Source organism: Podarcis pityusensis, assembly GCF_964106645.2.
Source record: "Podarcis pityusensis genome assembly, chromosome: 12".
NCBI classification, from domain to species: Eukaryota; Metazoa; Chordata; class Lepidosauria; order Squamata; family Lacertidae; genus Podarcis; species Podarcis pityusensis.
Genome location: NC_138037.1, coordinates 4466975 through 4484919, shown reverse-complemented (window position 1 = coordinate 4484919; position 17945 = coordinate 4466975). Strand labels below are relative to the sequence as shown.

Genomic DNA, 17945 nt, shown 5'->3' with positions numbered 1-17945 from the left:
TTGAGGCTTTGTTTGGCTGCTGGCTGGGCTTTCTGCCTTTGGCTCGGACACACCTGTGTTCGGAAAATCCCTTATTTTGGCTGCTGATCCCTTATTTCCGAAGCTGCTGTTCCCTTATTTTCAAATCTGTAAGTTGACAGCTATGGATATACGGAACAACGGCCACACTCAAAGCCGGGCTGAGGAACCTGTGCCCCTTGTCCCAGGCGTCTCTGGACTACAACTTCCATCATCGTCCTGATTTTGGGATAACGGCAGAGCTGGCCCTACCACTAGGCTCCCCGCAAAGCTACTTTTCGACCTTCCTGACAGGTTTAGATCAGGATCGCACAAGAAATCCCTCTTGGACAAAATGCAGAGACATTAGTGCGCTTCCAGGGGTTGAGACAAACCGCTGCGATAGCGGCAGCCAAGCGACCTCCAAGGGGTGCAAGCCTGGGCAGTGAGTCTGGAGGTCCTGGGCTGCCCAGACAACAAGACCCTCCTCTCAGCTTCACTGAGAAAAACAGAGTAAGATGTTGGGCACCTGCTTGGCTGCCAGAAGGAGGCGTACAAGGCGCCATCCAACTGCCTTAGGGACCCCAGTCTGGATTTATGTAGGCTTCACTTCTTAGCCTCTCCTACTCCCAATGATATCCTGCAAGTTAGCAGAGGTTTAGGATCAGATATTTCCTTCTCTTAGACAGGCTCCCTTCCCAAGATGATGACCTCTATCATCATTTGCTCTACGGCACGTGTCATCTATCTCTCTCCAGTCATACCTCGGGTTGAAGTTGCTTCAGGTTGAGAGTTTTCGGGTTGCGGAAGTAACGGAATGTGTTACTTTCGGGTTTCGCCGCTCACGCATGCGCAGACGGTCAAAATGACATCATGTGCGGAAGCGGCGGATTGCGGCACGCACAGACGCGAATTGCATTCGCTTCAGGATGCGAACGGGGCTCTGGAACGGATCCCGTTCATTTCCAGAGGTACCACTGTATCTATCTCTATTTATCTATCTATAATTTTTATTTCCCCCCAATTAATATTTTACATTCACATCATCATTATCCACTATACCTCGGGTTAAGAACTTAATTCGTTCTGGAGGTCTGTTCTTAACCTGAAACTGTTCTTAACCTGAGGTACCACTTTAGCTAATGGGGCCTCCCGCTGCCACCGCTGCCACACGATTTCTGTTCTCATCCTGAAGCAAAGTTCTTAACCTGAGGTACTATTTCTGGGTTAGCGGAGTCTGTAACCTGAAGCGTCTGTAACCCGAGGTACCACTGTACTGCTCTGGCTCTTAGAGCCTGTTGACTTTCAAAATTAACCTTTATATCATTGCCATTTATACGTTTCCCAATTCTAATTACACTCATTACAGAATGACTCAAAATTTAAATAAAGATAGAAAATTTCTCATTGCAAGTCTTCAGACAACCCTGCTAGTGATGTTAATTGCTTACAATGATCTTTCAAACATCGTATAAATTTACCCTAGTCCTTTTGGAATACTTGAATACGTGCTGGTTTCGGATTTTTCCTGCCAGCTTCACCAGTTCTGCAAAGTCCATCATCTTCATCTGCCACTCTTCTTTCGTTGGGACTTCTTGCTGTTTCCATTTTGGATAAAACAACAACAAACAAACCTATGGTCACGTAAAGCATCCTTAGTAAACACACGAGATGTAACTGGCTGTGTTCTTAGATAAATAAGGTATACAGTGGTACCTCGCAAGACGAATGCCTCGCAAGACGGAAAACTCGCAAAACGAAAGGGTTTTTGGTTTTTTGAGTTGCTTCGCAAGACAATTTTCCCTATGGGCTTGCTTCGCAAGACAGAAACGTCTTGCAAGTTTGTTTCCTTTTTCTTAAAACTGTTAATACAGTTGCGACTTGACTTCGAGGAGCAACTCATAGCACGCGGTGTGGTAGCCTTTTTTGAGGTTTTTGAAGACTTTGGTGATTTTTGAAGCTTTTCCAAAACTTTTCTGACACCGTGCTTCGCAAGACGAAAAAAACCGCAAGACGAAAAAACTCACAGAACGAATTAATTTCGTCTTGCGAGGCACCACTGTACTATTCATTGTATACCACAGCGACTACTATGCCATAAGATCTACTGTCTTGTAATATCACACATGTTCTTTAACTTCTGATGAAGCCCAAGACGGCAAAACAAGGCCAATATTCCAGAAATCCTTGTCTTAGACTCTGTGAAAGGATTTTGTGGAACTGTAACAACCTTTCATGTTGACTGTTTGGACTTTATGAACAGACAGGTGGAATAGACACCATTACATAGATGGACCTTATGCATGAACTGACTAGAGAATGATCCGATCCACTGGGTCTTCAGCTTTGTTCGTTTGTTGAACTTTGTAAGTTACTTCTGTTGAAATTTACAATTTGATAGAATGAATAGTATACCTTATTTATCTAAGAACACAGCTGCTTACGTCTCGTGTTTTTATTGAGGATGCTTTACGTGACCATAGGTTGGTTTGTTGCTGTTTCCATTTTGGGAACAGAAACTGGCCTTCTTGACCACTGGACCAACTCTTGTTCTCGTCTGCTCCATCCATCAGAGCCTGTCTTCACATGCAGGCGAAGTTCCTAACTCTTTGAGGGTTTGAGACCCATCAGCCACCATCACCTGGTTTAGCCAGCCAGTCGAAGCCGTTTCCCAGGATTGTGGCCGCGTGTCACAGCTCCTGGAAGGCACAGGTGAGAGCTGAGTGCAGTCTGGAGACCAAAGGACGACAAACTGCCCCAGAAGAGCATGATGTGTCCCCCTTCCAGACTTAAAGGTAGAGGTAAAGGGACCCCTGACCATTAGGTCCAGTCGTGGCCGACTCTGGGGTTGCAGCGCTCATCTCGCTTTATTGGCCGAGGGAGCCGGCGTACAACTTCCGGATCATGTGGCCAGCATGTGGCGAACCAGAGCAGCGCACAGAAACGCCGTTTACCTTCCCGCCGGAGTGGTACCTATTTATCTACTTGCCAAGGGAGCCGGCGTACAGCTTCCGGATCATGTGGCCGGCATGACTAAGCCACTTCTGGCGAACCAGAGCAGCGCACGGTTGGCAGGAGCAGGGACCGAGCAACGGGAGCTCACCCCGTCGTGGGGATTCAAACCGCTGACCTTCCCATCGGCAAGCCTCAGGCTCTGTGGTTTAACCCACAGCGCCACCTGCGTCCCTAGACTACCAGACTTATTGCCCCCCTAACACCCCATGGCTGCCTATACACTGTGCATTGAAAGCACATTCCTTCCTCGAATAATCACAGCATCTGTTGTTTACCCCTCACTGAGCTACAATTCCCAGCGCTACAATTCCCAGTATTCTTGGGGGGGGGGCATGTGCATTTTAATGTGCTTTAAATACATGGGATGTGCTCAGTTGCTTGTGACAAAGGAGCCTCAGAGAGGATATTATAGAATCATCGGCCCATCATTCCTACGGCACCAACAGTTGCAGAGACAGCTAGGAGCCACAGGTGATTGCTGAGTGGACATTAAGAGCATGATGTGTCCCCCACCAGAGGTACTAACCCATCCCTAACTCCCCATACTGTCAGTTTGTCTAATTCTGCATAGTCCATTAATTTCGTCTCCCACTCCTATTTCGTCCGTAATTCTACTTGTTTCCATTTTTGTGCCAATAATATTCTTGCTGCCGTTATTGCATATAAAAACATTTTACAATCCTGTCTATTAATATCCTCCCCTACAACGCCAAGTAAAAATGCTTGTGGTTTTTTTAAATAAATGTATATTTTGACAACAACCTCAGATATGCAGATGACACAACCTTGATGGCAGGAAGTGAGGAGGAATTAAAGAACCTTTTAATGAGGGTGAAAGAGGAGAGCACAAAATATGGTCTGAAGCTCAACATCAAAAAAATGAAGATCAGGGCCACTGGTCCCATCACCTCCTGGCAAATAGAAGGGGAAGAAATGGAGGCAGTGAGAGATTTTACTTTCTTGGGCTCCATGATCACTGCAGATGATGACAGCAGCCACGAAATTAAAAGACGCCTGCTTCTTGGGAGAAAAGCGATGACAAACCTAGACAGCATCCTAAAAAGCAGAGACCTCACCTTGCCAACAAAGGTCCGTATAGTTAAAGCTATGGTTTTCCCAGTAGTGATGTATGGAAGTGAGAGCTGGACCATCAAGAAGGCTGATCGCTGAAGAATGGATGCTTTTGAATTCTGGTGCTGGAGGAGACTCTTGAGAGTCCCATGGACTGCAAGAAGACCAAACCTGTTATGTAGTGTAGTTTCACCCTGGGCCAACAGGGGGATACTGTATATAGTTTTCACTCAGGTCTGTAGATAGTTTTCACTCAGGTCCGCGCCAGTTATTTTAGGCAGGAACTCTGGGCTGTTGTGGTTACAATGTTGACAGCCGGCTGCCTATAAATACAGGCCGGCTGAGCTGTTCGCAGTCAGTTCTATTCCAGCTTACCATAATAAAGAGCTACTTGAAGAAATCGCTGTGCCGGCTGCTATGTCAACCCACGACTCAACACTGGCGACGAGGATGGGATGGATGGACATCAGAGCACAGCCAGATGCGGCCAGCCTCTGAACTGAGCTGAATCACTGAGCTGAATCACAGAGCGAAATCACTGAGCGAAATCACTGGGCAGAACCAATTCAGAGCTGACTGTTCTGGCTAGAGCACTGTGTTCCATCCATCGCCCTTCACGCCGGCATCGGAATCATGGCTTCACTTGTGCCTCTACTGCCGTTTGCGCCAGCCTCTGAATCATGGGACTCCTACCTCGCTCGGTTCGACTGCTACCTCCAAGCCAACGAGCTGACAGCAGTATCACAGGATCGGAAGCGGGGCCTATTCCTCAGCCTCTGTGGGCCTGAGGTGTTTGAGACGGCCCGAGCGTTGGTTGCGCCTGAAGCAGTCCAGGCAACACCATGGGACACGATCCAAGAGAAGCTCCGCAACCACTACGCACCAAAGCCGTCCAAGATTGCTGCCCGCCATGCGTTCTACCACCGGAACCAGGCAGAGGGGGAGTCAATCAACAACTACACCACCGCCCTGCGACAGGCTGCAATGCACTGTGAGTTCCGAGACTTAGACGATGCCTGATGGATCGAATCGTCTGCGGGGTCCGGGACATCCATCTGCAACGGCGCCTCCTAGCCAAGCCAGACCTCACGCTACAGAAAGCCATTGAGGAGGCTGTGGCCTCAGAAGCTGCTGAACGCTCCGCCCAGGAGATCCGCAAGTCCAGCAGCCCGCGTCTTGCTAGGGAGCCAGTTCCGGTGCATCATGAAGAGGCCAGCAGTGAGGAGGCATCCTCCAGTGAAGACGATGACGTGCACCAGACAAAGCGGGAGCGCAGGAAGTTCCAACTGAAGTCCAAGGGCCAACCGGAATGTGCTGGCTGCGGAGGCAACCATTCCCGTGCCCAGTGTCGATTCAGAGACGCCATCTGTAGGAAGTGTTCCAGAAGGGGCCACATCGCTAAGGTCTGCCGATCGGCTCCGTCTGACACCCCCCCTTCATCGACTCGCAAGTCCAAGTCTTCACTCCAGTCTGCCAAGGAAAGTTGTTTCGCTCTCACCAACTGCCGCTGCCCGTCTGGAACCACGATTGGCCAAACCGACTCGCCTACGCGACGCAAGCTGAACGTCACGGTGCTCATTGAAGGAGCTCCATGTGACATGGAGATCGAAACCGGGTCTGCCCTCTCCATCGTGTCATGGAGCACCATCAAAAGACTGGTACCCAGAGTGTCCAAAAGGCAACTCGACTCTCACCGCGTACACCTGAGAGACTACCAGGGAAACGACATTCCCGTGGTAGGCGTTGGCCGGTTCCGGATCGCCTTCAAGGATTTTTCAGGCCTGCTCCGGTTGGTGGTGGTCGAAGGTCAGCGGCCAAGCCTCCTAGGGCTAGACTGGTTTGATGCCCTCGGCCTGGAAGTCACCGGCATCAACTGCATCTCTAATGCAGAGACTGAGGGTCTGGTCAAAGACTTTGCCGAGGTTTTTGACGGCACCTTGGGCCAATATACAGGTACGCCCATCTCCTTTAGCCTTGATCCACAAGTCGGCCCCATCAAGCTAAAGCCACGCCGGGTTCCCTTTGCTCTCAAGGCTAAGGTGGACGAACAACTGGACAAACTGATCGCCCAAGGAGTTTTGGAGCCGGTTGACCACGCAAAGTGGGAAACCCCCATCGTCACGCCTGTCAAGCCAGATGGGTCGGTGAGAATCTGCGCTGACTACAAGTGCACGATCCACAAGGCACTTCAGCAGTACGCTTATCCGGTTCCTGTTGTCCAACACCTGCTGCATTCCCTGGGTGAGGGTAAGGTCTTCGCTAAGCTGGACCTTGCCCAAGCCTATCAACAACTGCCAGTCGATGATGCCACTGCTGAAGCCCAGACGATCGTCACCCACCGGGGGGCATTCTGTTGCCGCCGGTTGCAGTTCGGGGTGAGTGTGGCTCCTGGCATCTTCCAAAGCCTTATGGAGCGTCTCCTGCAAGGGCTTCCAGGCGTGGTACCATATTTTGATGACGTCTTGGTGTCTGCAGACTCACACCAGCAGCTGTTCGAGCGCCTCCGTGCCGTGCTGACCAGGTTCCAGGAGGCCGGGCTCAAGGTAAAGAGGGAGAAGTGCCAGATCGCCGTTCCACAGGTAGAGTTCCTGGGCTATCTTATCAATGCCTCCGGTCTTCATCCAACCACATCCAAGATCCGCGCTATCCAGCAGGCCCCCACTCCAAAGAACAAAACGGAGTTGCAGGCATTCCTGGGGCTGCTGAACTTTTATAACATGTTCCTGCCCCACAAAGCCACAGTGGCTGAGCCTCTTCACCGACTCCTTAGCACTAAGACGCCTTGGGCCTGGGGTCATCGGGAGACGGCGGCCTTCAACGCGGTCAAGGCTCTCCTTTCTTCAGACAGTGTGCTGGTACAGTACAGTGAATCCAGGCCGCTGGTCCTTGCCTGCGATGCCTCACCTTTTGGCATCAGGGCTGTCCTTAGTCACCGTTTTCCAGATGGAAGAGAAGCACCGCTCGCCTACTTTTCCAGGACACTATCTCCGACGGAACGGAATTACAGCCAGCTCGACAAGGAGGCATTGGCACTTGTGGCTGGAGTGAAGAGGTTCCATGAATACCTCTATGGCAGGACTTTTGACCTCATCACTGACCACAAGCCACTCCTGGGCCTCCTCGCCGGTGATCGTCCAACTCCACCGGTCCTCTCACCACGCATGCTGCGATGGACTGTTTTCCTGGCTGCCTACCACTACCGGCTCATCCATCGCCCGGGGAAATCGATGGGCCATGCCGACGCCCTCAGCCGTTGCCCTCTTCCAGCATTTGTGGAAGACCCGGCTCCAGCTTCATCGCTCCTTCTGATTGAGGATCTTCCGGCAGCGCCTGTATCGGCTGCCACTGTGGCCTCCGCATCTGCCCAGGATCGCACCATCAGCCGGGTGCTCAACTGGGTGTGGAGGGGGTGGCCACAAGGGCCTGTTGCATCGGAGTTCCAGCCCTTCGCAACCAGACAACATGAACTCTCAGCTCATCGCGGCTGCCTGCTGTGGGGAGACCGCGTCGTGATTCCCCAGGGACTCCGTCAGCGCGTCCTGGAGGCTCTGCACGTTGGCCACCCGGGAATTGTCAAAATGAAGGCGTTGGCTCGGTGTTACGTCTGGTGGCCTAATATGGACGATGCCATCACTGCCTGGGTGTCCGCCTGTCAAGCGTGCCAGGAGTCGAGGCCTGCACCACCGGCAGCTAAGGGACACACCTGGGAGACGCCAAAGACACCCTGGTCGAGGGTGCACATCGATCTGGCTGGCCCCTTTCACGGCCGGACCTTTATGGTAGTGGTGGACGCCTATTCCAAATGGCTGGAGGTCGCCCTGATGCCCTCCACCACTACCGAAGCTGTCATCCGGGTGCTGCGAGGCCTGTTTGCAACGCATGGGTGTCCTGATGTCCTTGTCTCTGACAACGGACCGCAGTTCACGTCAGGCACGTTTGAGCGATATCTTTTGGGACTGGGCATCCGCCATGCCCTAACGGCACCCTTTCATCCATCCAGCAACGGGCAAGCGGAAAGAATGGTGCGCTCGACAAAAGAGGCACTGGCGCGCCTGGACCGGGGAGACTGGCATGAGCGGGTCGCCGAATACTTGTTCGTGCAACACATCACCCCTCACGCGGCCACAGGGAGGAGTCCTGCTGAACTGCTTATGGGCCGCCGCCTCAGGTCACCGCTCGACCGGCTACACCCAGACTTTGCCGTGGCTGAACCCCCAGGCTGTGCCAACGCACCACGGTCATTTGTCCCAGGAAACCAGGTCTTTGCCCGGAACTATGTGGGGGACATCCCTTGGGTGCCAGCCACAGTAGTGGGAGTCACTGGACCTCGCTCGTACCAGGTGGCACTCGAAGACGGACGCTTGTGGCGACGGCACATAGACCAGCTTAGGCGCAGGGTTGGGGACTTGGACACTACCGAGGTGCCCCCAACTGCGCTGGCGGCTCCAGAAGAGACACGTACAGATGGCGAGGCCCCACCTACACCTCCCTCGCAAACTGCCAGCGTGGAGCCGAACCAAGCCGTTTCAGAACAGACTCAGACCACTCCACTTGCGGAGGCTCCACCCACAGCAGCGGATCCAGGGGAGTTGGTTCCAACGCCACCTAGGGTCGCACCACAGCCTCAGCGAGAACTGTGTGGCCCTCCGGACTTGGCTACCAGCCCCCGGCGGTCTGGCAGAGTTTCCAAGCGCCCAACTCATTTAAAGGACTATGTTGTTGGACAGGTATCACTGTTGGTCTAAGTATGGGAAATGTAACCGATATGCTTTTGTGCCTAATTGAACCATTACGCGTAGTGCTGTATATAAGGAAACCATTACGATTGTAACTAACGCCTTATCTCGGTGGGGAGGGGTGTTATGTAGTGTAGTTTCACCCTGGGCCAACAGGGGGATACTGTATATAGTTTTCACTCAGGTCTGTAGATAGTTTTCACTCAGGTCCGCGCCAGTTATTTTAGGCGGGAACTCTGGGCTGTTGTGGTTACAATGTTGACAGCCGGCTGCCTATAAATACAGGCCGGCTGAGCTGTTCGCAGTCAGTTCTATTCCAGCTTACCATAATAAAGAGCTACTTGAAGAAATCGCTGTGCCGGCTGCTATGTCAACCCACGACTCAACAAAACCGATCCATTCTGAAGGAAATCAGCCCTGAGTGCTCACTGGAAGGACAGATCCTGAAGCTGAGGCTCCAAGACTTTGGCCGCCTCATGAGAAGAGAAGACTCCCTGGAAAAGACCCTGATGTTGGCAAAGGTGGAGGGCACAAGGAGAAGGGGACGACAGAGGACGAGATGGTGGGACAGTGTTCTCGAAGCTACCAACTAAAGTTTGACCAAACTGTGGGAGGCAGTGGAAGACAGGAGTGCCTGGCGTGCTCTGGTCCAGGGGGTCACAAAGAGTCGGACACGACTAAATGACTAAACAACAACCTTTGTTCTTTTTGTAATTGTAGCATATGGGTTGTAATGTGTGAAGTTTATATCGTTTTCATGTACACAGGTCATTGTTTCATATTTGAATTCTTTTGTAGTTGCGCTGAAGAAGATTCCAGCGAAACAGTCAGATTATCCGGGATCACTGTCCTACGTTGTTATTCACTTACTACTTCGGCACCTAAAAAAAGTTTTACCGCTTAGCCCACAGGATAGCATCTATTATTATGTTTCAACCATAGACTTATTATGCTTCTACGGACTTTCAAAGAGTGACAGACATGTGTTCATTTATTTCAAATATATTAGAGAATTTACAAGTGTACACATTGTGTTTTTGTTGTACTAAATCATGTATATCATGCAATAAGAATTGCAGTGCTATCTAGTATACAGTCTTCGTGTTTTTTGTGTTGTTGTCCCCAAAGATTCCTGCAAACCCCCGTTTTTCCAAACGCAACCTTTGTCAACATGATTGGCGCACATGGCACCAGACTGGCAGTGTCGTCAAGCAATGTGGTTCTTATTGATCAACCTAGCCAAGGCCTCCCCACTTAATAACTTTTGCGCTTCTTTTTCCAGATAAAGAGCTTCAGATCCTGAAACGCAGCGAGGGCGAGGCCCGGAAGGAATTCCCCAAAAAGACGCCGCTTCTGGATTCAGAAAGCAGCCTTGCCCCCAGTGCGTCCTCTTCAGAGTTCGTGCCACCGTTGGCCGAGGACAACAGCAAGAACATCATCCCCGTCTACTGCTCCATCCTGGCGGCCGTGGTGGTGGGACTCCTTGCCTACGTGGCTTTCAAATCGTAGGTCTGGGACGCTCAGGGTGGGACGGGCGTGTATAGGGGATTTTGGCAAGCAATGTGCCTTTGCGGCTGCGCAGGCTAGTGGTTGGAGCACACTTGGAGTGCAGAGTAAGCGGGAGTGTTTGCACAGATTATTATTATTATTATTTAGATTTAAGATGGGGCTCTTTGGGCACGGCAGCTCAAAGCAACTTGCAGCATTGGAAACGATGATGATGATGATGATGATAATAATAATTCTGTGGGTTTTTTTAATGATATTTATTAAAATTTCACATAAAAAGAAACACATCGATAAGAAAAAAAATTAAAAATAATAAGAAAAATACACAATACAAAATACAGGGGAAAAAAAGAAAAAGCGGTTAAAAACAATTCCATCTTTTCATCACTACTTTTGAATTTACTTATTTTCTGGACCTCCTCATACCAATTCAGTTTTGTTTGTCCAGCAATTCCTTTCCCTCCTTTTTAATCCCAATCCCTAATCTTAATATAATATAACATTAAATTTTTATCTATTAATAGCCAATTTTCCATTCTTTTAACCTTTTTAATCCTAATCCTTAATCTTGATCTGTATATAACTTTAAAGCCTGTACAGCTAGAAACCACTTAATTTCAATCCATCATCACTCTAACATGCTTTAATTTTGCAATATTTCTCTAGGTAATCTTTAAATTTCTTCCAATCTTCTTCCACCGACTCTTCTCCCTGGTCACGGATAATAATAATAATAATAATAATAATTATTATTATTATTATTATTATTCTGAAGGCTCCCCTTCAGAACTGGGCACTCAGCTCCCAGGCAGGCTTTGCACACAGCAAACACGAAAAAGACAACAAGAACAACAATTTAACAACAAACAACAACAATTTATTATTTATACCCCGCCCATCTGGCTGAGTCTCCCCATCCACTCTGGGCACACATTAAAACTAGCATTTAAAAAATCCTAAAATAATAATAATAATAATATTTTATTTATATCCCGCCCTCCCCAGCCGAAGCCGGGCTCAGAGCGGCTAACCACAGTAAAAAGAACACAGTTTACATAAAATCACCATCAACATTTCCCCCCCATTTTCATCTGTGCCCAGGTGCTCTGTTGAGTCCCGGCGAGGCAGCGACTTGCCCACAATAGGGTTGCAAAAAGACACACACACACAGTGTTATCCGAAAATGTGGGGAGAGGCCGCCCTCCCCGCTGGGCCAGGTCTCGCCGCTGGGGCCTGTCGCCTGAATAGGATTAAGCCCGGTGCTGGGATGCTCTGGCCCAGATTAGGCCACTCTCTTCTCTCGCCAGCCGGGGAGGCTGAGATTAATGGGGTTTGGCTGAAAAGAAGCCCAGTCGCTTGCTGTTCTATTGGGAACGGGCAAAACTCCCCCTTTGTGCCGGCTTTTGGGGCGGATTTATTTCCCTCCGAGCCGCCTCACCCCCTCGCGGGGCTCCCTCTCTTTATACATTCCTCTCACACTGACGGACCCCCAATCCCAGGCCCCTCCTGCTGCTCAGGGCTCTATAGATTTGGCTGCGGCCGACGGCCCCACAACTGCTCTCCCCTGGCTCCCCAAATCCGCCTCCCGCTTCTGATTTCCCCTCGTAAATTTAGTGCGAGGTGACGCCGTCGGCCCCCCTCTCTTTGGGGAGGAGAGGAGCCAATCTTTTCCCACGCAGCGGTCAGTTTCCGAGACGTTTCCTCCGGCCCCATCTGCACCCCGCTTCCTGGCATCGCCCTGTTGGACCACCTCCCAAAAAAGCACACACATACACACACAATGTTGCAGCGCAAACGTTTGCGGTTTTGCAGCAATGTCCGCCAGCTCTCCACATGGCAGGGGGTTCCTCTTGTAAATTTGCTCGGTGGTCTGTTATCAGTTTAAAAAATCTGGGGTGCGTTCGGAACACTGCGGGTCCCACGTTCTGGTCGCCTTGCCTCAAAGCGGAGTTGGAAGAGGTTGGGAAAAAATGAAGGGGATGGAGCAAATCCTGTTATGAGGAAAAGGACCGTTTAGAGAAAAGGGAAGAAAGAGGAGAGACGTGAGATTATGCGTGTCCTGGCCAGAGTTGATTAGAGAAAAGCTTTCTTAAACTTTCTTATGGCAGTAGAACTCGTGGGACGAAGCTGAACGTTGGAAGGTTTGGGGCAGAGAAAAGAAAACCCGTCGTCACCCAGCGTAGAGGTAGCCTGTGGAACTCCCTGCCACAGGCCACCAACCTATCTGACTTTAAAAGAGGATTGGACAAATTGATGGAGGGCTATCGATGGCTAAGCTCAGCCTCCGTAGTCAGAAGCATGGTCGGAAACCGCAGAAGGAGAGAAGGCTCTTATTTTCGAATCCTGCTTACGGGTGCCCCATTCTTTTAGGACTGGTTTAGAAAAGAATTTTTTAAAAGCTTCCGTTCCGTTCTTCCAAGATGGTGTTCTCTGTTCCTCCCTGCTCATCCCTCCCCCCCGCCCCCCGTTTTAAGTAAGATTCCCAGAAGTATTACAGTGGAAACCCAGGTTACATACGCTTCAGGTTACACACTCCGCTAACCCAGAAATAGTGCTTCAGGTTAAGAACTTTGCTTCAGGATAAGAACAGAAATTGTGCTCCGACGGCGCGGCGGTGGCAGGAGGCCCCATTAGCTAAAGTGTGCTTCAGGTTAAGAAGAGTTTCAGGTTAAGAACAGACCTCTGGAATGAATTAAGTACTTAACCTGAGGTACCACTGTACAGAGATGCCAGGAAAGAACAAAGAGGAAGAAACAAAGGATTAAATGAAAAAGTAAAACTGAGAGCAAGAACATGAATGTTTCCCCAACCTTAGTGTGCTTCACTCCCCAATATGTGTGTGTGTGTGTGTGTGTGTGTGTGTGTGTAGAGAGAGAGAGTTTGCTTTTTAATTAAATCCATACGGAATAGCACTATGCAGGCAAGTGATCAGATGTTGTTGTTGTTTAGTCGTTTAGTGGTGTCCCCCTCTTCGTGACCCCCTGGACCAGAGCACGCCAGGCACTCCTGTCTTCCACTGCCTCCCGCAGTTTGGTCAAACTCATGCTGGTAGCTTTGAGAACACTGTCCAGCCATCTCATCCTCTGTCATCCCCTTCTCCTTGGGCCCTCCATCTTCCCCAACATCAGGGTCTTTTCCAGGGAGTCTTCTCTTCTCATGAGGTGGCCAAAGTCTTGGAGCCTCAGCTTCAGGATCTGTCCTTCCAGTGAGCACTCAGGGCTGATTTCCCTAAGAATGGATAGGTTTGATCTTCTTGCAGTCCATGGGATTCTCAAGAGTCTCCTCCAGCACCATCATTCAAAAGCATCCATTCTTTGGCGATCAGCCTTCTTTATGGTCCAGCTCTCACTTCCATACATCACTACAGTGGTACCTCGGGTTAAGTACTTAATTTGTTCCGGAGGTCCGTTCTTCACCTGAAGCACCACTTTAGCTAATGGGGCCTCCTGCTGCTGCCGTGCCGCCGGAGCACAATTTCTGTTCTTATCCTGAAGCAAAGTTCTTAACCTGAAGCACTATTTCTGGGTTAGCGGAGTCTGTAACCTGAAGCGAGGTACCACTGTACTGGGAAAAGGCTTCCCTAACCCAGATTCTGGCATTGAGAGAATAACGCAAGGGTTTCTTACCCCAGATGACTATTTGTATAGAAGGTGGGGATCGCCAAAGAAGACCACGACGACAACAGAGGATGGTCTAAACTGGCGGGGTGGGGGCTGCAAGCTCATCTTCCAGCGGAGCCGGTGTCAGTGGCCGGGGAGGGGGGGCGCGAGAAGCCCTTGCTCTCCTCTCCACAGGCCCTCCAAGTCTGGGATAATAAGCCTGCATCAATTCTCTCCCCTGCTGGCATCTGAAGACAGATGGCCCAGAAAATGCTGGCGGAATTCTGTGGGGGCAGAGTGGAAAACAGCTGGGTCAGGAAGGAGGAGGAGGAGAAGGGGATGGGGGAACTGGCAGGAAAGGAGGAGAGAGGGAGAGGAAACCGGCTGGTGGGTGTGCAGAAGGATGGAAAGGGAGATAAAGGGGAACTTCAGCTCAAGGTAATTTGGGGCGCAGTTGCAACGGTTCATAGAAGGCGGGGAGTGTCCTCTATGTCCATTTCTGGCCATGCACATAATAAGGGGATTCTGCCCCCCCCCCTCCATAATAAGACTTGTGAGGTTTAATAAGTTAACTGTTTGTATTTGGGCAACTTTTCTGCTGTCCTTCATTGGAAGGAGAAAAACAATCATTTCCTTAATAACAATTTAAACCATTTATTTCACTAAAACAATAACAATATAGCATATGTATCCATATTTGTTAATTGATGTGCTTAAACGGTTTTTTAAAAAAACAACAGGCTGAGTTTTATCACACATGAAAAACTGAAATCCTCATTTCCTGGTGAATAGCCTTTGGACTAGAATGTAACTTAAATAGAAAAACTATCTTTAGAAAGAGTTTTCCTCCAAAAGCATTTTATTTTAAAAACCCGATTGAAATAAAATAAAACCAATCAATTCATTTTATTAATTTATTTATTTTTAAAATAATTGATTTTTTTTTTAAAAAAAATATTTTTATTAGTTTTTTAACATATTAATTCCAACATTCATACAGCGTAACTTCTCATCTTATACAATATTTTTGGACTTCCGTCAACATCTCTGACGATTTTCCGTTCTTTACCACTTCTTGTGCATTTCTTAATTTCATATTACCTTTCGTTATCCTTAACCAATAATTCTCCTCCTTATCTTTTTTGCAATACGCCTTACAAAACTTCTTGCAAACCTAACGAGCGTCATTTGTTCGTCACAATTGGTTTTCAAATAGTCCGTAAATTTACTCCAGTCTTGATTTTTACCCGCCCAACCAGGAAAGCAGTGTGGCTTAGTGGGGGAGAATCTGACTTGCAAGTCAGATTCTCCCCCACTAAGCCACACTGCTTTCCTGGTTGGGGTCTTCAGGGCGAGGCAGAAGCGATTGGTAGCTTTCGTGGGGGGGCGGGTTTGGGGGAAAATCTGGGGTTCACCTCTTCCTGCTCTGCGCCCCTCGCTGACATCCGTGTGTCCCCCTCCATCCTTTTCGGCACGATTGCAGCTGGACCACATGCAAGCAGAAGAAGCAGCTGGCCAAGGCCCGAGCGGGCGAACTGGTGACGTCCCCGGAGGGTGAGAAACTTCACAGCGACAGCGGGGTCTTCCTCGACACCCACAGCCTGCAGGATCAGCACCTTCCCAAGAAGGGTAATAATATTAATCATCATCATCATTTATTATTTGTACCCCGCCCATCTGGCTGGGTTTCCCCAGCCACTCTGGGCGGCTTCCACAAAGACAAAAAATACACTAAGATGTCACACATTAAAAACTTCCCTGAACAGGGCTGCCTTAAGATGTCTTCTGAATGTCAGGTAGTTGTTTTTCTCTTTGACATCTGGTGGGAGGGCGTTCCACAGGGCGGGTGCCACCACCGAGAAGGCCCTCTGCCTGGTTCCCTGTAGCTTTGCTTCTCGCAATGAGGAAACCGCCAGAAGGTCCTCATCGCTGGACCTCAGTGGCCAGGCTGAACGATGGGGGTGGAGACGCTCCTTCAGGTATACCGGGCCGAGGCTGTTTAGGGCCTTACAGGTCAACATCAACCCTTTGAATTGTGCTCAGAAACGTACTGGGAGCCAATGTTGGTCTTTCAAGACTGGTGTTATATAGTCTCAGCGGCCGCTCCCAGTCACCAGTCTAGCTGCCACATTCTGGATTAATTGCAGTTTCCGGGTCACCTTCAACAGTAGCCCCTCGTAGAGCGCATTGCAGTAGTCCAAGCGGGAGATAACTAGAGCATGCACCATTCTGGCGAGGCAAGGCTTGTGCCCCCAGGGTTTCCCCAAGCACAAACAGGGCGGCGTGATTTGTGGCTGGCGCACCCTGGCCCAAACTGCCTCAGGCAGTGGCATAGCGAGGTGAGGTGGTACCCGGTGCAGAATTTTTTTTTGTCACACCCTACACATACATCGACGGCTCGGAGTAGGCTTCAGAATCGCGGGTGGCGCGCCGAACGTCACCCCCCAGGCCAGTGCCGGATTTACGTATAAGCTAAACAAGCTTTAGCTTAGGGCCCCACTCTCGTGGGGGCCCCCAAAACAATTTAAAGGAGAAAAAAATGGATGTACGTTTCCAAAATATAAGATGAAAAACAAATAAAACAAAACCTACATACAAAATGAACCTCTTTATACAGCAGCATTTGTCATCAAAGAGATGCACAGCTAAGATGAGACTGGTTATTTTTAGATTAATATTTTTATTTTTTATTTTGTTTCATTTTCCTTTTTTCTTTTAATGTTTGAATTACAAGTCACTTTGAATTTGCATCCTGATTGTTTTTTTAAAGACACAAATAAGTCCAATAAGTTTTGTTTTGTACATGAAATTTTTATACTTCTTGATTGTAACAGACCTCAGAATGAAACAATAATTTTTTGGGGGGTGAAAACAGTTAAAAGCCGCTATTTGAAGCATTCAAAACATAAAATCGGCAAGAAACCGAAAGCAGATCAAAATGCAAATCAGCGTTTCTGAGTATCTGGGTTGGCTTGCTTAAATAAATATGTTTTTAGCCGGTGCAAAAAAGGGTACAGTGAATGTCAATAGGCAGGGAGTTTCAAAGTTTAGTTGCTGCCACAATCTTGGAACAGGTATTACGTGGCGCCTGTAATGGTGCCCGTTCCACAGATCAAAGCGGGCAAGGGGGCGTATATTAGTGATGTCCTCTCTGACCTTCCCCCCTCTTTCTCCACGCAAAACAGGGCACAGGATTGAACCCCGCCTGTACACGAACCTGCCGCCCCACAAGCAGGAAGAGGTGGAGCAGCTTCTGGAAGCCTCCGCCCACGGCAAAGACTGGCGCTGCCTGGCCAACTACCTGGGCTACGAGGAAGAGACCATCGACGCCTTCGGCCGGGGGGAGGCCCCCGCCCACACCCTGCTCTCCGATTGGTCGGCCAAGGAAGGGGCCACGCTGGAGTCCCTCTACACGGCCCTGGCGGCCATTGAGAGGGCGGACGTGGCAGAGAACTTGAGCGCCCCCACCGAGGTCAGCTCCGTGGTGTGATGGGGGAGCGGACCTGCTGGCCCGGCAGGTGGACTGACTTAGGGTTACGTTTGTGGGTTTGGGTTTTTACTAAAATTGGGGGGGGGGAGGGGACGGGAAGAAGAAGGGGCAAGTCAGGGATCGGGACGTTGGTTTTACTGTAAAGGGATTTCTTAAAACACATGGAAACTTGAGCAAACGGCAGTGGACATCATTGGAGCGCATGAACACCGATGGATAATAATAATAATTTTATGATTGGTACCCCACACATCGGACCGGGTTGCCCCAGATGGCCTGCAGGTACAAGGAAGAGGGGAAATGGCTTTGTTCATAGAACAGGTTCCTTGCTTGGGGTCCTCCAGGGTCTACACGGTGTGTTTGTGCTGGGGGAGAGGCAAGCATGTGTGGTTTTCCCTTTCAGCAAAAGATTGGACTCAAAGGGGTTTTCGTACTCTCTGCACCTGCTACGTATTTCTATTTCAGGTGAGCTGGACCCCGTCTCCAGGACCACCTTGCAGGTGTTGCTTTTTTACAGTGCAGGGACGG

At 49.6% G+C, this 17945-nt stretch overlaps 1 protein-coding gene across 1 annotated transcript in view; it reads left to right on the top strand.

The window, feature by feature from the left end:
• LOC308459095 (tumor necrosis factor receptor superfamily member 16-like) overlaps nucleotides 1-17498 on the top strand; it is a 54847-nt gene extending 37349 nt beyond the window's left edge. The window contains exons 4-6 of the mRNA XM_080974192.1: nucleotides 10102-10324; nucleotides 15411-15556; nucleotides 17113-17498. Coding sequence (XP_080830318.1) covers nucleotides 10102-10324; nucleotides 15411-15556; nucleotides 17113-17417 — 674 coding nt within the window. The 3' untranslated portion in view covers nucleotides 17418-17498. The remainder of the gene's footprint in view (nucleotides 1-10101; nucleotides 10325-15410; nucleotides 15557-17112) is intronic.
• Nucleotides 17499-17945: the final 447 nt, after the last annotated feature.